Genomic DNA, 23,139 nt, shown 5'->3' with positions numbered 1-23,139 from the left:
TCCTGCCTTGGCACAGACAGGCTGTTCCCGATCATTCCCACACTTGGTGCTTTTCACACCGATGACCCACGAATGCAAAGCACTATGGAACCATATGCAATCATAGGTAATTACTAAAAGAAAACAAGCCTCTCGTCAACCTTGCTCATGAAGCTCTTGCTAAGAATATAGCTCTTGCATTCAAGAGAAGCATAAAAAATCAGATTTGGAGGTCAAGGGGTTTCCCTAGTTAGCTTTTCCTTATGTTAGTTTTTGCCTTACTTTTTTTGCTTGACACAGATTCTAAGTGAGAAGTGACTTTGTATTTTTTTTTTTAAGTCCTGAATAGTATCCTGATGCAGTAAATAGTACGTGTTTCCCGAAGGAATGAAAAAGCCATTTTTCCTGAGCTTTAGGATTTCCTGTTGAACTCAATGGATATTGTGGATTCACTTAGTTCCTAAACTAGTCTCAAGTTACAAGTTGAACTACAATGCAAACTGCATTAATACTTTGAGTTCCTCAACTGTAAATGTTTTGTCATATCCGAGCACTCCTACAAATCAAAAAATACCTCAATTTTAATGAGAAAACTCTGTTTTTAGGGATTTATTCTACATAAATGCATGCATAATTGTGCAAAGATGTATGCAGAGGTATTTATTGTTACATTGTTCACAATAGAAAAAATGTGTACTAAGCCCTTGGCTTCTGTAAACTATACTATAGCCTTTCAGGCAGCCATTGGAAAGATTTTAATAGTCCTGCATAATGTCAGGGAGACCGTGCGTTGCGTATTTCAACTCTATACCCATCACAAATGTACGCACACAACAATGCACACGGACCTATACTTTGCAGATGCTCATGTGTGTGTGGGGGGGGGAGAGTAAGAAATATATCGAGTTTTAATTTTGGGGTTGAAAATGGAAGAGATGTTTACTTTCCACACTTTAAAATTATTCGAATTGTTTTTTAGTGAAATCATTTGGATTAAAAAAAAAAAAAAAAAGATGTCGGGTGAGTTTTAACCCTAGCATCAAAGGAGAGCACAAACATGCAGAATAAATACTTGTTCTGTTATAAAAAATTTCACTCCCAAAAAATGAGTTTGCAACCTGCTTAAGAATGTTCAGGTGTTTTGACTCCAAAATTCACTTGGAGGAGTCTCCCTTAAATAAACAATCCCAAATCATAAAAAAGAGTCACATAAAAAAGTGCTTGTAAAACATTTTATATAAAACAACATTATCTATAAAAAAGCATTGTTTATCATAACAAAAAAAAATACAAAGGAATTGCATATGTCACCTAGTCACGTAAACTAGTCAATGACAAACACATCTACACAAATAAAAATTATAAGGAGTGCATAATAAATGTACCCACAATACTGTTGTAATGTTAAGGTGGTAAATTTTTTTATAATTATAATTTATAATTCAAATTATAATTTATAATTCTAATTATAATTATATAATTATATATATTATAATTATAATTTATAATTCAAATTTTTACTAAAATTTATATCTGTATACAGAATAAAACATTTTTATAGTGGTTATCTTTAACTTATGGAATTATGAGTTATTTCTTTTTACAATTTTTTATTTTATTATTTATTCATTTGATTTTTTTTTAAATTTTAATAAACATATAATGTATTATTAGTCCCAGGGGTACAGGTCTGTGAATTGCCAGGTTTACACACTTCACAGCACTCACTAAGGTGGTAAAATTTCAAAACGTAGTATGACCCAAGCTAGTAAATATAGGAAAGCAAGACTAAAAGTGCATAGGACAGGTGGGACTATGTCAAAACCTTAATAATGGTTGTGTGTTTGTGTGACAGTGTGGTTAAATTTTTTATTGTGACCATTTTCTCTGTGCTTTTTCCCCCTTAATGATCAGATTTAGTTCTATAATAACTTTTTAAGCTCTTTTTTAAACGATTGGTACAATCACTGGCAATTTGAACACCCTGGCTGCATCAGATGACTTGGTAACCAGAAAGCAGAATCTGAAATTAAGGAGGGCAATTTGAAAGATGGTCACTCTTTCGGGAGACTGGTGATCCCAACAGTGGAAGCACCTGAAGGAAAAGACAGTGACCTTGAGCCTCTGAAATCTGGCTTCTGTTGATGGAGTGAAGAGTGCACTCAGCCACCACAATTAAGTCTCACGAACTATGGGGAGAATCCTGATGGTAATACCATGAAGACATTTTCCTTTAAGAAAGTTTAAGATAAGGAATTAAGAGAAGAGTCATATTTGCTTTGGTATAGGATGGCACGCTATATTCTGAACTTGACGCAAAAGTAGTCAAGTTTGTGCATTTCTGGGTGTGGGATTTTATGTAAATGGCATCGTATGGTGGTGTCTTTTAGCTCAATGTAGTTTTGAAAAAACAACAAAATATTTTGTTTAAGGGTCGGTATATATGTAGTAAAACTATCAAGCAAAGCGAGTGGAGGCTAAGCATGCAGTCTGATGGGAATGGCTTCGGGGCTGGGAAAGGGGACCCAGAGGATGGGTTGGGAGGCTCACAAGTGGCTTAAAAGATATTAGCAAAATGTTATCTCTTTATCTAGGCAGGAAGGCTCACGCATTTATATGTTATTTTACTTTATATGTTACATAGGACACTACATATTTTGGTACCTATCAATATTCCAAAATAAGCGCAAAGCATTTCTTTGTGTTAAAAGGTTACAATTACGTGAAAAACTAAAAGCTGATGGGAAGAAGAAACTTCGCGAACTTGGTGGCCCTCTAGTGCCGAAATCGCACAAGTACAATACACGTCTTCTTTTCAGAGATCCAAGCACCCTTTCACTTCCTTAAAAATAAAAATCAACAGCAAGACCAGGGAGAGTGGCATGGTCCCAAAGTTACTCAGGTTAGATGGTATGTCTTACATCAAATTTTTAAAATACTGCCCGGCTGCTCGTCACTCTCTTTGAAGAATGACCCAAGACCATATGTTTTAATTATTTGGCAAGAATGTTTCATAAAATGTTTCACAATTTAAAGATACATTTCAAAAGAAAAACAGTATTAAATTTTTATACCTCTAGGATCTTTTCTAATTGGTTTCACCCCCATGTCCTTCTTTTAACATCTTTAGAGTTACTACATTTAATAGCACTAATTTCCCTGCAAAATTTGAGGAAGAATCACACCAACAGATCCTTCCTCAAGGTTCAGCTCAGACATCACACGCAGCCTTTGGGTCCCACGAGTGAAAGTGGTCTCTCTGTGCATATGAGCTTCCGAAACACGAAACTAACTTTTCTGGGGACTTATTTCAGCCTGCTTTATATCGTGATTGCTTGTGTACAGCCCTAATCCATCCCTCTGATTCTTAAGGTACACAGGATGAAGTCTCTTGTCTTTTTTATCTTTATGTTACCACAGTTCTTAACACGGCACCTGGAACGTTTTATAGGCTCTTTTGTCTTTTCCTTTGAGTTCCTTTTCTAGAGATTTAAGTGAGATAAGTTCATAACTGTATTTTAAAACTGAGGTTATATTTGAAACATATTTTCTAGTTTGGCCAAGCAGTCAAAAGAATTACGTAGTCAGAATAGGTAACCGAGGGGACTGTGAGATTACTGTAGGATACAGGATTGCATCTAACCTGCCATGGTGAAAGGCAACTTGTTGACATTTAAAAGGCACAGTTGACATTAAAAAAAGGGGGGGGGGGCGCCTGGGTGGCTCAGTGGGTTAAGCCTCTGCCTTCGGCTCAGGTCATGATCTCAGGGTCCTGGGATAGAGCCCCGCATCGGGCTCTCTGCTCGGCAGGGAGCCTGCTTCCCCTTCTCTCTCTGCCTGCTTCTCTGCCTACTTGTGATCTCTGTCTGCAAATAAATAAATAAAATCTTAAAAAAAAAAAAAAAGAATCCATTAACATTGAAAATACTGTCATGATTCAGTTTGGCCTTGCATGAAATGTGCAAGTCTGTCAGTCATCATGGAAACTGAAGGGATCATATCCATGACATTCAGTGACTCAGTGGCATAATGGAAAGAGCGTGGGATTTCAACTTCCAGCAGCACCTGGTGCATCCTAGGGAAGCAATTTCCGAGCCCTAGTGTTCCCACTGGTGAAAGCAAACATACCTACATACTATACATAAACAAGCCATAAATATTTATATGGCTTAATATGTTACAAGTCAAATATATTTTTATATTTATATACGATATATTGTATATAACTTTGTATTATATTATTTTATATTGTATATATATTTTTTAAATTTGTCAGAGAGAGAGAGGGAGAGCGAGCTAGCACAAGCAGACAGAATGGCAGGCAGAGGCAGAGGGAGAAGCAGACTCCCTGCCAAGCAAGGAGCCTGACATGGGACTCGATCCCAGGGCGCCGGGATCACGACCTGAGCTGAAGGCAGCTGCCTAACCAACTGAGCCACCCAGGCATGCCTATATTGTATATGTTTTATATAATGAATAATGTTATGTTATATGTTATATTATATAAGCATATTCTATAGACTATACTACATATTATTGTATATATTATTTGTATATGATAAAACATATGTGATATATTTAGATTATATATTATATAAGATTATGTAGGTGTATAAGTATACAATAAGTGTATATATAAGATTATAGATGTGTATAAATATTTATAAGTATATTATTATACAATTTTACAATATATTTTATATAGTTTATGTGAGTATATTTTACATATGTGAAATTATATTTTATATGGGATATAAAACACATCACATGAATGTATATCCAGGTGCCCAGGGGAGTCAGTGCACAAAATTGTCATCCCGTCTGTGACAAGTGCTTTTGTGCAGCTGGTGTCTTTCTTCTCAAGCTATGTCCATGGTGACAGTCCTTTATATCTCACTTATGGTAAAGCCCATCATGGTATTCCATCTTTAATGGTAACGTAAGGGAGTGATTATACATGGAACTCACCGACTTGTGTTTGTATAGAGTGTTTTAGAGCTCCGAGGCTTGGTGACAGATGTGATGTCTCCAAAGGGGTCATCCACGTCATCAGCATTTGTGGACTGCACGTAACCACTGTTTGCATGACAAGAAAAGAAAACGTGGGTTTCTTGATAAGAAAAATGGAAGAAAAGATCAACAGGGTCCTAACATCCAAAGGAAATCTTATTTGCTAAAATAGATCAAAAACTGAAAAACCAAAATAAATTAATAATAATAATAATAATAACAACCATGATGATGGAATAATTTGCCTTAAAAAAAATGAAGGCAGGAGATTTTCCCATTTTCAGAGCAACAGTTTGGAGGCCCTCATGATCTTAAGTTTGGGCCAGAGTGGGAGTAACAGATGGGTTGGGATTTTGTGCCAAGAATCAGGCCGTCTCTGCAGCCTGTGGTGGCTCCTTCCCTGGAGACAAGGATCAAGCCTGGGGCAGGGCAGAGACTGGCATCCACCAGAGCCACTAGGGCTCCTGCTGGGGAAGGAAACCTAGTTGGAAAGACTGGTTGCCTCCATCACAGAGCAGTAATGAGGGAGGGAGAGGGCAAAGATGAAAGACCCATATTCTCAGATTCACTTGGTTCCATGGTCCTATGACCCGAATATTTATGTTCCTCCTGTATTCCTGTGCTGCTATTCTAATACCTGAAGGGGATGGTAGGAGGAGGTGGAGGGAGCGGAGGTGGGAGAAGCTTGGCGTGAAGGTGGAGCCCTCCTGAGCGGGAGTCACGTTCTTCTAAGGAGCTCTCTTTCCCTTTCCACCCTGGCAGCACCCATGGGGAAGTCTGGGACTCGGGAGAGAGTCCTCTCTCCACCATGCTGGCACTCAGATCTCGGGCTCCAGGCCCCAGAACTGTTAGAAAGAAATGTCTATTGTCTATAAGGTGACATTCTGGGTTAGCAGCCCCAAGGGACTCCAAGACAGGGCCATTCCTCAACCCGAAGCAGACAGACCCCTACAGGCTGGACGACGCATGTCTTTGCCAACTATGGAAAGCCAAGTTTAAATCTAGACAAGTAAGAAGAGACATTTCCTGCACTTCAGTGTTTGTGGGCACGTCTGTATCTTCTGCATTGAGTATCAAAGCCTTTCTGCTTGACAACACCCAATATTAGTAGCACCCAGTGTATTTTACTTCGTAAAATAACCAATTTGGGGAAACAGAAAAATACCACTCCCCCTTTCTTTCTTTTATCAAAATCGTTAACAGATCTGTGATGAAAGTCCTGACATTAAGCAGGCTCTGTGCTGGCAAAACATTAGAAATCTGTTTGAAAGTGTTAGTTGTCTTAAACAGTGAATTACAAACATGAATGAGCTGAAGGCAGCTACAATTTAGATGTAAATCTAGTCATTTTTAAGACATTAAGAAACACTCTCACTTACGTATAAAGAGGAATGTATTTGCTTCTGGAACTTGGACTCACGCTTAGAAAAAAGAGAGAATATGGACAATGGACATTAACTTCATAAGCATCAAATTATTACAGTGTTTCTCTTATTAAAAGAAAAGCAAAGTCTTCAGACATACCTCATGGGAATTAACCTCTTAATGTTTGTAACTAGAAACAGAGGTGATTTAAAGATGGAGTTTTAAGTGAAAAATTAAAAAGCAGAACAAATGGACTCCAAGTCTTGAGGACTTCTGGCTTGCTCCCTGTGGCCCTATTTTAAAGCCTCTCCTCTTGGCTTTCTCCTTTGCTGTAGGCTTCCTTCGAAACTAAATGGGTAATATTTGACAAAGCTGAGCCCCCAATTTTCTTCAACACAAGGAATTTTCATGTTGAGTGGCTCCTCCTGACCAGCCAGTCTAATTCTCCATGGTAGAGACGAAGCAGCCAGGGCACGAGGTTTGGTCATTCACATGAGATCACAATTACTTATGAAATCTCAAGGAGATCTGGGTTTATTTTCTATTTTCCCTGCTCTAGCCCCAGAATCAGCCATTTCTCCAGGGGTCTCATAATTTCTTTTACCGAAAAATGGTGATTAAAAGCCAACATCTTAACATAATAAAAAAATTAATGAATTTTAAAAATTTTAAAATAAAGGTCAGCCTCTGGGGGCACCTGGGCGGCTCAGTTGGTTAAGGGTCTGCCTTGGGCTCAGGTCATAATTTCAGGATCCTGGGATCAAGCTATGAATCTGCTGAGTTCCTGCTCAGTGGGGAGCCTGCTTATTCCTCTGCCCATCTCTTCTCTCTCTCTTTTTCATAAATAAATAAAGTTTTTTTTTTTTTTAAATAAAAGCCAACATCTGGGGGCTAGATATGCTCATGGCTGTTGGGGTAGAGGTCCCTGCTCCTGGGTCCGCTGAGTGGACAGAGCTAGGGACGGAAGTCAGTGTAGGAAGTGTGTAGACCCATATACTGATGTGTATTTCTGTATCTACTGTTTGTAAATAAATTACAGCAAACCTGAGTTCATAGGATCCTTCCTGATCAAATCCAACAGCACAGTTCATTCATAGCCTTTCTTCCTTACTTATTTGTATTCTTCCTGACAGCATGAAACCTGCTTCCTGTTACTGACTAAACGCGTCATTTGTTCAAACCCATACATGTAAGAAGTGTTAGAATCGCCACCCATTTCCCAGGGAGACACAGGCTCTATCCAGAGCACAGTGTTTAGATACGGTTCTTTTCGTCTTTGGCCTGACATTATTCGGTCCAACTACTGTTTCCAGACTTATTAAAACCCAAACTTATCTAGGACCACCCACTTAATGTAGTTATGTCATTTATTTGTAACGTAGAATCTTTTGTCAACATGTGTACTCCGTTCTGGACCCCGCCGACATCCGGCAGGTTTGGCTGTCCGTGTGGATTTGTGCATATATGTATATATTTATTTCACTTCCCATTCACTAAAGTTTGTTCTTTAGAGAGCATGAGCAGGGGGAGGAGCAAGGGCAGAAGAAGAAGCCGACTCCTCACTAAGAGAGCCGATGCGGGACTTGATCCCAGCCCAAAAGCATAATGCTTAACCACCTGAGGTCCCCCGGCGTGCGGTGAAGTAAGTCCTTTTTAATGACTAGCTCTATGGGCTTCACAAGTACAGAGTCAAGTCAGCCGTCCAGAGCTGTTCGCTACCCTAAATGTTTCCTTTAGAAGCTCTCTGTAATCCCCCTTTCCAGCTCCCACTGCCATTGCTCTAGTCTCATCCCAATAGTTTTGCCTTTTCTAAATGTCCTATAAATGGACCCATACAACACGTGGCCTTTTGGGTCTGGCTGCTTTCCCTGAGCAAAGCGCACTCCACACACGCTGTCGTGGGTTGCATTTAGTTTTGTCATTGCTGAGTGGTACGCCATTGCACAGGTGCATCTAGTATGTTTATCCAGTGCATGCCTGCCCACTGGCCTGTTGAAAGAGATCTGGGTGGCTTCTAGGTTTGAGCATTACGAGTTGAGCCTCATAGATGTTCCAATATGGTTTTACCGTGGATTCCTGGGAGCAACATTTGCACAGAGGAAAGCTCCAGGGTGAGCGCCACTCTCAGGAGTCTGGACACGTGGCGATACTGACTAACACATACAGCTTTTCATTCATCAGATGATTTCCTATTTAAAAAATGCAGTGAGGGCACCTGGGTGGTTCAGTCGGTTAAGCATCTGACTCTTGGTTGTAGCTCAGGTCCTGATCTCAGGGTCATAAGATCGATCCCCACCTCAGGCTCTGTGCTCTCTTCTTCTCCTTCTGCACCCCCCCCCCCAAAATCTAAAATTTAAAATTAAAAAAAAAAAATTAAAAATTTTAAAGGGAATGAAGTCACATAAATGGGACAAATTTTATCCTCTGGGTGGATTATTTGTTATTTCACCACATGCTATATAAATAAAAACATTCTAATAAAGTGTTTTTATTAGTACTCACATAATATTAGGGTTGGCACTGATGATTTGTGTGTTTGTTCTTTTAAGAGATATTTGAATGTGACCACCAACAGTTTCAAAAAATTTAAAAATTTTAAAGGGAATGAAGTCACATAAACGGGACAAATTTTATCCTCTGGGTGGATTATTTGCTATTTCACCACATGCTATATAAATAAAAACATTCTAATAAAGTGTTTTCATTAGTACTCACATAATATAAGAGTTGGCACTGATGATTTGCGTCTTTGTTCTTTGAAAAGATATTTGAATGTGACCAGCAACAGTTTCAGCTTGCTGTGAGTCTTTTATATTTTGTGCAAGTCTTAATCTTTTAAGAATTATTAAATTCTCATCTCAGTTTATACATTGGAATCTCTTTTTTATATTAGGAGGTATTACACATTTGGGAAAACATTTTGAGTAATCTTTATCAAAAAGTTTACACTATTTTTAGAATACGGCTTGAGAAAAACTAACTCGGTTGACAAGACAACATTCTTCTCAGTGTTTTCACCATTTGCAATACTAGACTCAGCAGTTAAACGTGGTGATGATTTTGCCTATTTTCACTTGATTATTCTTTTTTCTTTTAATGATATAAAAATTCATTTCTAAAAGACAATATATACAATTTTATTGCTGTCATACAGAGATTTGAAAAAATGTTGTCTTTGACATTATTTTTCCATAACTGAAACTTATCAAGAGCTCTCATCCATTTTGTTGACTACAGGTAAAAATCTCCTGGACTTAGCAATTAATTGGGGATTAGGTAAATATAAAATTAAATATACAAGATGAACCTTCCCATTGAGGTGACGATTGACTCTCTAGGACACGTGTTTTTCTTAAGCATTATCTGTCTGTCTCACACAATTCTTTATAAACATCTGTAGTATGTTTTGCAAAGTACAGAGATCTGCTTAGACTTCTGTATGACTCATTATATTTTCTATTCTATTTAATTCTACAAAATGGTGATTGTGACTCACCACCAGTGTTGCCACCAACAGGCTACACTTCACTCATTAACTACTTCGTGGAGTATACTCATTAACCTGTACTAGCGTGATTATTCAGTCATCTGGAGAAATGGATCTCTCATTCACACTCTAAACCTGAGTTGATTTCCTGTGGTTTCAAGAGATAACTGTGAAAAGCGAAGTGTTTTTTAGAAAAAAAGTAAAGAAGAATAATATATTACTTCAGGTAGTGAAAGATCTATTTAAAAGCCTATAAAAATAATAAGACATGGAAGAAAATATTGATGATTTCAGTTATATTAAAATTCATAACTTCAGTTCAGCAAAGAACAGTATAAAACAGAAAAGTCAAAGACTAAAGGAGATATTTTGATGCATGTTACCAATAAACAATTTTTTTGCAGAATAGTAAACATAAAAATTTATGCAATTAATACATAAAAAAACAAGGAATCCAACTGCAAAGGGGATAAAATATGTGAACAGGTAAGTTACAAATGTGAACACCCAAGTAAGTCATAACCAACAAAAAAAAAATGAGTATTGGCTATCAGGTAAATAGAAGTGAAAGTGATAATGAAATACGATTTCATGCTCATAAGAGTAGAGTTTTTTTTTTTTAAATGCTGGCCATGATGTGCAGTCATGGGAACTCAAGCATTGCTCATGGTTTACCCCATGGATACAATTCATCTGGATAAGAATGTTTTGGTATCTAGAATATAAAGAAGTGCATCCTCCTGAGGCAGCCATTGTAGGCATAAGTATGTACATAAAATCTAGAAATATTTTTGAGCTTGGTACATGAATAAATGAGGACACTGTTTCCAACTGCAATAAAATCATAAAAGGAATTATATTACAAGAAAGATAAATAAATTGTGGTATATCCATACAACACAAGCCTGTCCAGCAAGGAAGGTCAGCACCTAGAGACCTATGTGCCAACTTGTATGCATCTCACAAACACAGCGTTGAACAAAAACATTCAATACACACACACACACACACACACATATATATACACATACATACATACACACACACACAAACACACACATATACATGCCAATATATTGAGTTTATAACCATGGAACACAATGCCATATCTTGGTTAAAAAGAATGCATATGTTTTAAAGTCTTACAGCAATGTATGAAAAATGAAAAGTCAAATTCAGAATATTAGTGATCCCTAAGGAAGCACAGAGAGACTCACCATCATGTTGGTAATGTTCTATTTCTAAAACTGGGAAGTGAATACACAGATTGCATCATATTCTTATTTGCATGTTTCGTACATATTAAATATTCAAAAATAAATTTAAAACATAAAAACAAAGGATAACCCGGATTGTGGATTGTAGTGAGAACAAAAAATAGGGAGAAATAGTGATATTTTCAACGACGGAAACAAGAGATTTTTTACAACTAAATACACAAAATGACTTTTATGGAAGGATTAATAAACAATAAAACCACAGTTTCTAGCATAAAATAAAACACAAAATAACTATCTGATGCAAAAGTTGATAAAAAAAGTTATAATCCCTTGGAGTCCATGGATTTCAGACTATAATTCTTCATATCAGCGTATTCATAAGGCATTCCTTATTTTTAAATGATTTTAAATTCTTGGTTTTCTTTTCTTTTTTTTTTCTTTTTAAGAGAGAGAGACAGAGACAGACAGTGTGTGGTGGGGGTAGGAGCAGAAGGAGAGAGAGAGATTCTTAAGCAGGCTCCACACTCCACAGGAGCCTGACACAGGGATCAATATCAGAACACTGAGATCAAGACCTGAGCCAAAATCAAGAGTCTGGTACATAACCCACTGAGGCACCCAAATGCCCCATTCATAGTCTAAATTGTAAGGAAGGTTAAGAGAAAATAAGAGAAAGCAGGCAACACTGAGCAAGTGAATGGGATTGGGTTCTCTTTCCCATCACAGGGATGGACCAGAGGATTGGTCCATCCCAGGACTTTGGGTTCAGGCATAATTTAATGCCAAAGAATATGTTTCAAAATGACCAATTTTCCAAAGATGGAAAAATATTTTAAGTAGCCGAGAGATCCTCACCCCCTCTTATAAGCCATGGATGGGAGCACCAGACATATCAATGAGAGAACTGTGATAGGGAAACATCTACTGATGAGCACACAAAAGGAAAAAACTTACAAAGTAATGGGCTTGACCGGTGTCGAGAAGGATCTTGTTTGAAATCTGTCCCAGAGTCCACCAACCACCTAAAATCAGCAGCAAAATGAATGACATATTTAATGCGTAAGTCACTGTCATGTCTTGTCTAGAAGCCACAGGGCTGCTAACTGTCCCTACAGCATCACAGGCAAGCTCCAGGCTCCCAGCAGAAAGCACTCCCCAAGCCTGCTTTGCAACTCAGGGATTTGCCCCAGAGCCCCTCCTGGTCTCTACTCTGCTCTCGGACCCTTAGTTTTGTTTTTGCAGGGCTGGAGTCTGTCTCATCACCCACCTCGTTTGGATTGAAGGTATGATTTTGATTTTCATCCCAAAGCCTATACTCACTGCTTTTTGGTCCACCCTCGGCGGCCCCAGGCTGGTCTTCCTTTTCCTGCTCTGCCTATACCCTGAGCTTTGAACCTCATCTTGCTGGGAAGGACTTTGGGTTCTGGTGTAACTAAATGCCAAAGAATATGTTCAAAAGTGACCAATTTGCAAAACATGTAAAACTATTTTTAAGTAGTTGAGAGATCCTTAAAAACAGCTGTAATAATCCAGACACGTTTTCTGTCCTCCGACTGAGTTTAATTTTAATTTCGATGCGCACATCCTGTGCCAAGACTTTATCTTGGAGCCGCATTTCCCCCTCTGTTGCTGCCATTTTGCTCTGTAAAAGCTGACAAAGTTTTTCAAAATCTTGTGGGCTTCCTACCCTGTGGTTCCGAACCTCTTAGGAGTCCGTGTTTAGCACCATATTTATATATAATTATTTTCTTTACTGTTATGTGTTTTATGTAGGAAAGAGTGTTGTTATGAGAGGTGGTCCCGGGCTTGTCAGACTTCTAAGGGATGAGGAACAGAGCACAAGGGCGAGAGATTCAATGCAAGTTAAGAGTTGCTTTGCAAGCACAGAGTCAGGGTTGAGAGGGCAAACGTGAGGTCCGACATAAGACCCAAAGGATTCAGGGGACTTAGCCTGGGGGGGGGGAGGACTGTGGTAGGGAGAGGAGCACTGTTTGGAGGGCGGGGCTGGGGGAGCAGGAGGAACCCAAAGTGGGGATCAGGCTGAGGAGGTCAAGTGCAAGTAATAGAACTGGGGACATGTCCTGTCAAAGCACAGGGATTTCACTTTCTCGAAAGTCATGGGTTTTAATCGGTGGAGGAATATGAAGTGATTCACACGTTAGGGAAAGTACCCTGGCTGTGGTGCGCATTCAGAAATTCATGTGCTAAATTCTCGATGTTTGGAAATGAAAAAAGAGGGTTGCCTGTGGGGGGCTCTGTTGGTTAATCATCCGACTCTTGATTTCAGCTCAGGTCATGATCTCAGGGTCAAGAGATCGAGCCCCATGTCGAGCACTGTCCTGAGCATAGAGCGTGCTTCTATCTCTCTCCCTCTGCCCCTCCCTGCCCTCTCTCTCAAAATAAAATAAAATGAAATAAAATATAAAATAAAAATGAAAACAGGCATCTCTGGAGACAACTATGCTTTGTTTTACTAGAAATAAAACCTCTATGATTCATGGGTTTTCCCATTCTGTCTCAGAATGTAGAGGTTAGATTCAATTTCAAGAACTGTTCTCAACACAGGTTCTCTAACGGAATCATAACTATTTCTCCATCCCTCAGTCCTCCTTGGGCACTTTTAAAATAAACACGGTCATTGCAAATGACTTTTGAGACAGAGGCAGTCTTTAAATAAATGTTTGAAAAGCCCAATACAGGTAACATCAAAGTATCTGAGGCCATTGATGATTTTTTGTGATTACGGTGCTTTCAATTCCATAAATGTATGTATTTACTGTTCTTTCAATATTTCTTACAATAAAATGAGAGGTCAAGTTTTGGGCTTCAATTTAGAAATAAATGCGTTGTTGCAAAAACGAAACTTTATATATATGGGAAAAGGCATTAGGCACAAGGAATCGAGGTCCTTAATCGCTGACCTGGGTTATTGCTGGGGTCCCTTCATATCTCTTCAGTGTAAAACACTGTGAAACCAGGTCAGCAGCTTTTTCCACTGTTGTTTCCTCTGGATCGAGTTTTGGTGGTAGCATCTTGTCCCAAGGAACAACTTCATAGGCTCTGTGAAATTATGAAATAAGGATATTTTACGAAAAGTATGTATTCAAATGGTATGAGTGTTGTATACCGTGTGGCAGGTGGAATTCTAGGGCATCCCTGCGACTCCTGCCCTCTGGTGTATGTACCGTGTATAACCACCTTCCCTCCAGTGTGGGCTGAGCAAAGGAGTATGACAAGGTATCACAGCTGTGATACTCTGTATGCCAACTTTAAATGGCCAAAGGGTGGTGTCTATATAATTAAGGTCCCTAATCGGTTGAACTTGAGTTCATCAAAATGTGGATTCTCCTAAGGAGGTCTGACCCAAAGAGGTGAGCCCTAAAAAGAGACAAAGGCACAGTAGACACTTTGCAGCTGTCCTTCAAGAAACATCTCATGAGGGGCACCTCGGTGACTCAGTCGGTTAAATATCTGACTCTTGATTTCAGTTCAGGTCGTGATCCAGGGGATCTGGTGATGAAGTTTAAAATATAAGGGAGGATTGGTGGGGTGAGGTCCGGAGCTGATGACCAAAAAGGAATTCTTGAGATGTCTTTGGTGCAAAATGGTGGTTTATTAAAGCACGGGGACAGGACCCGTGGGCAGGAAGAGCTGCTGCCCCAGGGTTGTGAGGAGTGAGTGGTCCATTGCTTGTTTGCAAGTTGGGAGGGGTTTAGGGATGATATAACACTCTAAGGAATTTTGGAAGCAAGGTTTCTAGTACCTTGAGGGGCTAGCTATGGTTGGGAAAAGATCATTTATTACTGTCTAATAAAACCTTAGTTATGAGACCCTTCAGATGTATACCGGTGGGCCTTGTGCTTGGGGATGATTTCCTACATGTATCTTGGAGGGTTTAGAGATAAAGGAAGTTTCCAAAGGAATTTTTATATGTTAAAGTAGACTTACAGGATCCTGGCTGGGACGGGGGTGGAGGGCGGTCAGGCTCCCCTTTTCCCTTAGCAAAGTGTTAAAGTGGAGGCAGTTGAGTCCCTAGAGGGAGGTCACTCTGCCTGTTTCAAGGACTTGAAGTCAGTGGGCTCTGGATAGTAAGGATATTTAATAACTGTTCTTGTGTCTCTGTTTCCCACATCAGTGGGGTTGAGCCCCAGGGTGGGCTCCGAGCTCAGCGGGGAGTTTGCTTCTCCCTCTTGCTCTGACCCTCCCCCTGTTCCTGTTCTCTCTTTCAAACAAATAAGTAAAATCTTAAAAAGAAAGAAAGAAAGAGGGAGGAAGGAAGGAAGAAAGAAAAGGAAAGAAAAAGAAACACCTCCTGAGCCCAGCATCTGGAATGAACTGAATTCTGCCAAGAATCCGATCACTCCCAGAGCTCAAGGACCCAGCCCCAGGTGACATTCTGATTCCAGCCTGAGAAACGCTGAGTATTGACCCCAGGTGGGGCACACCTGGACTTCTGACTGCAGTCATGTGGCTTAAAGTTGGTAAAGTGTGGTCATCAGTCACATGGCAATGGAAAACCAATGCACTGAATTATATGTCTTATAGTAAGTTTGCACACAAAAATGGATTTGACTTTCGCAGCAAGGCAGAAAGACCATTCATTAACTTACAAATAAACAAACTCTGGCTTAGAAAATGAAATTTGTTTGCTTAAGTCACTCAACTACTGATGGTCCAAGTCAGGACGCAGAAGTGGATTCTCCGCCCCTGAAGAGTGAGTCCCATTCCCACTGCCCTACAGCAGGGACCCTGATTATCAAAGTCTGGAGCGTGGTACCCGGAGTCCAGCCATCTTGGATTTCAAGCTTTGAAAGTTCTGTTGTTTTGGACACACACACACATGACAGGTGCTGCTAAACAGACTCCAGTTTGATCCTGAAGGAAAACCGAAGAGCCCTTATTCCGGCGGCGGCATCACGACAGGATAGATGGATAGACAGCCAACCCTGGCACCCAACATCCTGCCCGTACCCTCCCAGCCTTGCCGCAAATGCTGAATGCTCCACTCTACCCCGTCAGCCAGACTTCTCCTTCCAAACAACCCCACTCCTCTCAGCTGGCAAACACATAATTACCAGTGATCCCAGTCCCTCAACAAATACCTATTCAGCGATCCCTATATTTCTAGCACTATGCTTGGGATAAAAGCCTGGATAAGAAACCATATAAAAGTCATATTTACTGCATAGGAATGATGTGAGGGTTTATTAAGTTAATATTTGTGAACCTAAGTAGCACAGTGATGGTCCCACAATGTGGCAGCTCACTCACTCTGAAATTACTGTGTCCTAAAGAAAAACTAACTCTTATAAGATATTTTTAATTGTAGCAAAACCTTAAATGGTGCATTTTTCTTTCTTTCTCTTTTTAAATATTTTATTTATTTATTTATTTGTCACAGAGAGAGACAACAAGCAGGGGGAGTAGCAGGCAGAGGGAGAAGCAGGCTCCCCCACTGAGCAAAGAGCCAGATGTCAGACTCTATCACAGGACCTGAGCCAAAGGCTTAACTGACTCAGCCACCAAGGGGCCCCTAAAATGGTGCAATTTTCAGACATAATACCTGAATGGTAGTCTCATAAGAAATTCACCTGAATTGAGTTAAATCTTACAAGACGCATCTCTGTTTGAGCTTCTGACGCATTTCACGAATATTTTATGGAGTTTTCCATACAGGTTACCCAAGCCCCCCCCCCCCCCCGCCAAGGAAACTTTTATATGATGTTTTAAATGAGACTATCAAATAGCATGATTTCATACTTTGTTGTGTCAAAAATCCCTATATTCTGAGCAAAGCATCACAACTTAACCAATTCAGTAACTATTTCTAAAATGACCCCTGAATTTTTTTCTGAGAGACACCAAGATAAGAATACGATAGGGAGGGCGCCTGGGTGGCTCAGTGGGTTGAGCCGCTGCCTTCGGCTCAGGTCATGATCTCAGGGTCCTGAGATCGAGGCCCACGTCGGGCTCTCTGCTCAGTGGGGAGCCTGCTTCCCTCCCTCTCTCTCTCTCTGCCTGCCTTTCTGCCTACTTGTGATCTCTCTCTGTCAAATAAATAAATAAAATCTTAAAAAAAAAAAAAAGAATATGATAGGGAATGAAATCAAAAGCTGGAGAGGAAATGAGAAGCCATTTTGTTAAAATCCTTCATTTTTAAGATGAGAAGGGTGAGATGGGGAGCGTCTCACTACCAGCCCCCAGACGGTGTGTGGATGCTTTCTCTGGAGCTCTTTGCTCAGCTTGCTCTAAGGTTCTGAAACCCAGCTCCATGCCCTGTATTTCTTCCTGTCCTTTTGTTTTTGTTTTTGTTTTTAATGTAAATGAAGTTTATTTCTCTTTTTAAATACTGCTCAAAGCACTGCAGCTTGGTAAATAGTGTAAATTTGTATAGTCTTTTGTTTTTCAAGAATGCTAAAAAGCTGCAGCCTGTTCTAACGGGATAAATATTTTCACCCCATCACTTGGAGTTAACGAAGGCTCCCACATAAGCGACACTCTTCCTAAGGAAAACAAGAAGCTGTTGCCAACACACCAACCAAGAGAACTGTGTAAAATGATTGTCGCTATACTTCTGCTGTTGTTTTACCATGGGGAGCTAAGGCATACGATTTGGGTACAAACTTGACATCCAGACTTGTAATGCCTGTGGTTTATGTGGATTGTTCCGTCCAAGGGACATGAACTTCAGACAGCAGGGCACCATAACCCTAATAATGCATTTTGTTGACTAGTTATCTTTTCTTCCGAAATATGGGGTAGAATGAAAATAATCCGTCATTAAAAATTGACAGTTTACAGAAAAAAGCTGTATGATTTTTGCCTTAGAATCTCCAAGTATATGTTGAAATGGAATTTCCTTCTCCCTTCATCTCAGCCACAAAATGGGCAAGAAGTACAGTTCCTTAAAATGCCTTAATTTTCAAGGCACCTGGTGACTCAGTCCATTAAGCACGTGCCTTCAGCGGAGGTCATGATCTCAGAGTCCTGAGGTGGAGCTCCTGTGTTGGGATCCCTGCTCAGTGGGGAGTCTGCGTCTCCCTCTCCCTCTGCCCCTCCCACCACTCCTGCTCTCTCGCTCTCTCAAATAAATAAAATCTTTTCAAAAGTGCCTAATTTTCAACTTCCTGCAAACTAAGTACAGATGATCGAACCCAAAGCTTACAGAATGGCAGGATATTTCACAGAACATTTCTTATACACAAAACAACATAAGAGAAAGGGCTAGTAAGTGACATTTTCATTCACGAATTGGCATTATTTGGGTCAACAAGTTTCCAGATGTTGATTTCTCCTGCTAAGGAGACTTGCAGAGAGAGAGAGAGAGTGAGAGAGAGAGAGAGAAAGCACAACTTCTGATTGTAATCACACATGTCACATATTCTTTATATTTTTATAAACCTTCTGGGAAAATACCTATTCATAAGTGAATTTCATGAACTCTGTTTGTGATGGGTGTGCCATCGGTGTGAAAGGAAACCGTGAAGCCCAAATGTGAGGCACGTCTGCTGGGTTCAGCCCCCGGGGAGGGAAGGATTTTGGGGGGAATCAAGGGCTTTGTGGTGCCTACACACATTGTCTGTCCCTTGTGCTCACGGCAGCCACCCCCCTGCCCCCACTTCTCCACTCTGTGTTGCTCTGCTGACTTCAGAGTTCACTGGACAGCTGCAATCATCTCTTCTCGGGGCTCTCCGTTCTTGACCCTTTGCACAGTTTCACTCCCTCCTCCCTGAACACCCTTAACATGCGTGCCAATTCACACGTGTTGCTACGCCATGACCCCTCCCCTTATTCCTCTGGCTCGGACTGCTCTTCCCAACCCCAGACCCATACACCCTGCTACCTGCTTGACATAGTCACTTGGATGTCTGATGAACATCTTTATATTTGTATTCAGCAGGTTGAAAATGGACTTCAGACGTTTCCCTCCAAACCCATTCCCCTGCTGTCACTGTGTCAAAGGAATGTCAACCTCAGGCCATCCGGCTTTTAGTTCAAACCCTTGGATTGTTCTTGACTCTTATTCCCTTGACACTCATTACCTCCAACCTGGAAGTTGTGTTGACTCTACTTTCAAAATATATCCAGAAGCCAACTGTGGCCGATAGTTTCCCGCCAACCTCCAGCAAACTGTCCTTGCCTGACCTCTACAGATTCCCACGGTACCCTCCCAATTGGCCTCCCCTTTCTGCCCCATCTGGTTGGCTGGGAGCACAGAGGCCACCATGTTGCTTTCTGTAAGTCTGACCTTACCACTTCTCTGCTAAACCTTCACTTCCCTCAAGTGAAAAAGCCCTGGCGTTTACAGTTGCCTAAAGTGCCCCTGGACATCTGGTTCCAGGCAGTCTCTGCTTTTTCCCATCTTCTCTTCCTAATTCCCCTCCTGTACTCTGTTCTAGACACCCCGGCTCCTTGTTCATCCCCAACCCTATGCACACTGCTAACACAGGTCTTCCTCCTGACTCTGGATTCCCTCTGCCTGGAAAATGGTCACTCCAGAGTTCCGCAAGTCACTCCCATTTGTTTTCTGAGCTTCTCTCAAATCCCATCACGGGAGGAGCCCCCTCGCCCCCGACCTCCTCCATGAATGATGCCTCCCACCCTTACAGGGGGCACTCCGATGCTCTCATTCCATTCCACCTCTTCTCTTTAATGCTTCCACAGACTCATCACCTTCTAAGATACGAGCTATTCACATGTTACGTTTGTGCTTATCGTCCATCTCCCTTTCGAATGACAGCACTTTGAGAACAGAGATCTTTGTCTGCCTTATTCCCAGATGAACTCCTAGCCCACGGCACAGACACGCAGCAAGGACTGAATATGGTTTTTGAGTAAATGAACTCCTTCAGGCTTTCTCTGCATTGGTTTTCTGCGATGCCATACTCCTATCTCCTCCTCTCTCTGACCATTTCCTTTGTGCTTTGGTCTTATTCTTCTAACAGACATAGATTTTCTTTAAGACCCTCCCTTGACCTCTTTATTTTAGCCATCAGTGTGAGTGAGTAAATATCTGCATTTGATGTTCTCTGAACGACTCACTGAAGTCCGGACACTGTGGACACAGAGAGGACCTGTCATGAAAGATGTCATAGAAATACTTTTTAAAATTTTTTTTTTAGTTTTTACCATTTTTTAAAAGTTTTATTTATTTATGTGGAGGGGAAGGGGCAGAGGGAGAAAAGGGAGAAGGAGAGGGAGAGCCCCAAGCAGACTCCCCACTGAGTGCAGAGCTACACTTGGGAAAAATGCTTACTTTTGAGTCGAGGACTTGTAAAATGAGTCCTTTGAACTGTATTTTCTGTCTGGTTGTAAAAGCGGTTCCCGATCCTCCTAGAAGGGGCAAATAATGTGTTAAAGGAGATCAGATAGACACGGGAAGTGCTCACACTTTCTGTGCACATGGTTTCTTGTTCCTCTGTCCCTACTTTTCTCCTGTCCTAGCACCCTGTGGGTGGCCAGGTTTAATGCTCCCCTACTTTGCCCAATTGCTTTGGATATATACATTCCCTACATAACCTCCCAGGAATTAAGTTAAAATCGACAAATTGTGTATTCAAGTTAACGGAAAATCAATTCTTTAGGAGAAAGGTCTTGAATTTTAAATGTTAGCAAATGATGTTTTCAGCACCATGCAATTCAAACATCTTAAAATGTTTGTCTTGTCTTCTGAAGATAGGACATTAGGTCTACCATGTTTCCCGCTTCCTACCTTTCATCTCATTTAATTAAAATGACTTATTATTATAACCATTGCCATTACTATCTTTAAAGAGTATCTGATTAAATTTTCCACAATATTTTATCAGTGGTTCTTTGCCAGCTTTTCCTTCGTGTATTCTATTCATTTTTGTTTTTTAACCCTGTATTCCTGGTTCCATTCTCTTTGGCTGAAGTTCTAGTTTCCAGTATTCTTTCAAAGACATGAACCTCTGCTACCTCAGTTGTTAACTCATCCTCACCCTTCAGTACTGTTCTGGATAGATTTAGAATTCTAGTTTAATGCTAATGTTTATGTCATAACCTAAGTCTATCTCATTGACCTCTGGCCTGTTGTCATTGCTTTGGAAGGACACTGATAAGGATGGTTGGCTCCACGTTCCCCCACTCCCATCCTCTGCTAATATTTAGGATATTTGTCTTGGGTTTCCTTCAAAGAAAATTTGTTTAGGAGAAGATCTTTTTTCATCTGGCTCATGATATGCTATGCTTCTTCAATCTGAGAATGTATAACTTTCAGCAATTTGGACAAGTCTCCATTTTTCTCTTTATTGTCAGTGGATTCAATTTATTTTCTTATGAAGCTCCCATAGACAAATACTAGACTTTCTCGCTCTGCCCGCCAAGTGTCCTAACATTAGCATCTGTTCATCCCTAACACCCATTCTCACCCTATGCACTTTCCAGCTTACCACACTTCCTTCTTCCTGTTTCTAGTCTCTGTTGAAACCTGGTTGTTACATATTTTTTTAATTTCACCAAGGCTACCTCTAGTGAAATCACTGTCATGGTTCTGTTAGCAGGATGAGTGATATATATATATATATATATATATATATATATATATATATATAATTTAGAAGTGTTTTTTTTTTAAAGATTTTATTTATTTATTTGACAGAGAGAAATTACAAGTACACTGAGAGGCAGGCAGAGAGAGAGAGAGAAGGAAGCAGGCTCCCTGCTGAGCAGAGAGCCCGATGCGGGACTCGATCCCAGGACCCTGAGATCATGACCTGAGCCAAAGGCAGCGGCTTAACCCAGTGAGCCACCCAGGCGCCCCAGAAGTGGTTTTAATTTTTTTATTGGTGAATGATTTTGACATTTTCGTAATTTTGCTGTGGAAAATGAAGTCCTGCCTTATGAGAAAGAGAAAACTCCTCCAGACCACTCCCTGGCATCTTTACGTATCAGAGTAGGTCAGCCAGGGAAAGTCCTGACCCTTCCACGTGGCTCCTGGTTCAATCATAATACTGGTAAGAGAGGGCTTAGTTGTGTGTCTGCCAAGCTCTGCCTCGGTGATTTGGGGATTTTTCTGGTTTTGTACAAGATACTTTTGCCTCCAACTGCAGTTGTAACCTGCTCCTGCTGTGGGTTTCGCAGGAGACAGAATGGCAGGAAGCGGGGCAGGCAGCTGTGGGGCACTGCATTAGCATCTCCAAATTTCAACATCCTGTTCCAAGTGTCTGCATTGAAACCTTGGTGAATTCCCTCATTGATCCTCACCAAAAGTACAACTGGCAAGTTGTACCATCAGACAGTTCCCACCTCCATGCTAGAAAACCCAAAGTCACCATCTCCTTCCACCCAGATGACCCACTGCCCTGGGTTTCTGTCTTCAGCCACAGTAGAGCTTGTACTGGCAAATCCCAACCCAACTTCCATTGTTCCAAAAGCACCAGCCTCAAGCCTGTGATGAGGAAGTTGGTTCTGAAGCACAGTGTGTCCATCCCACAGCCATAGGATCTGCTCCTTCTCTTACCACAATACAGTCTCCAGGGAGTTGTTCTTGAACATGGTCTAAAGCCATGTAATAATTCCTAGGCAGGGATTTGGGGGAAGCTGATTCCTGTGCTCTTCCAGCCCACTAGTGATGATCCCCAAGCTGGAGGAGGCGCTCTTCCATACTCGCACACCAGAGAAGAGAGGCAAGTTCCTTCCATCTTGAACTGCCATGATTCCTCTGATGCAGCTACCTTGCTCTACACCCGTCCGCTCCAAGTTTTCTACCACTTGTTCTCTGGAGGACACTGCCATGGTGTTTCATCAGATTCTCCAACAGGCTGCTCAAGGACCTCATTTAGGTCTCCTAGCAAAGTCACAGCAGGCCTTACATTATTCCCCAATTCTGCACAGGTATCAGTCATATGATCTCATTCATAGGTGGAATTCAAGAAAATTGAAGGCGGGGAGGGCGGAGAAAGAGAGAGAGACAAACCAAGACACTCTTAACCATAGTGAACACGCTGATGGTCACCAGTGGGATGAATTGTACTGAAGGATGTTTGAAAGGTAAAGACATATTTTCACTCCTGGGATAAACCTCACTTGATCATAACACATTGCCCTTCTTATAAA

The 23,139-nt window shown here is 40.8% G+C and overlaps 1 protein-coding gene and 1 pseudogene across 1 annotated transcript in view; both read right to left on the bottom strand.

The window, feature by feature from the left end:
* SPMIP7 (sperm microtubule inner protein 7) overlaps nt 1-23,139 on the bottom strand; it is a 65,930-nt gene that overhangs the window by 10,026 nt on the left and 32,765 nt on the right. The window contains exons 3-7 of the mRNA XM_059395780.1: nt 20,318-20,394; nt 13,983-14,121; nt 12,016-12,083; nt 6,369-6,410; nt 4,948-5,055 (exon numbers count right to left, since the gene is read on the bottom strand). Coding sequence (XP_059251763.1) covers nt 4,948-5,055; nt 6,369-6,410; nt 12,016-12,083; nt 13,983-14,121; nt 20,318-20,394 — 434 coding nt within the window. The remainder of the gene's footprint in view (nt 1-4,947; nt 5,056-6,368; nt 6,411-12,015; nt 12,084-13,982; nt 14,122-20,317; nt 20,395-23,139) is intronic.
* Nucleotides 21,965-22,928, bottom strand: LOC132015384 (2-hydroxyacyl-CoA lyase 1-like; annotated as a pseudogene).

The sequence above is a fragment of the Mustela nigripes genome, chromosome 4 (genome assembly GCF_022355385.1).
Source record: "Mustela nigripes isolate SB6536 chromosome 4, MUSNIG.SB6536, whole genome shotgun sequence".
Classification (NCBI taxonomy): domain Eukaryota; kingdom Metazoa; phylum Chordata; class Mammalia; order Carnivora; family Mustelidae; genus Mustela; species Mustela nigripes.
Note: the sequence above shows the minus strand (reverse complement) of the source record. Positions and strands in the feature narration are given on the sequence as shown.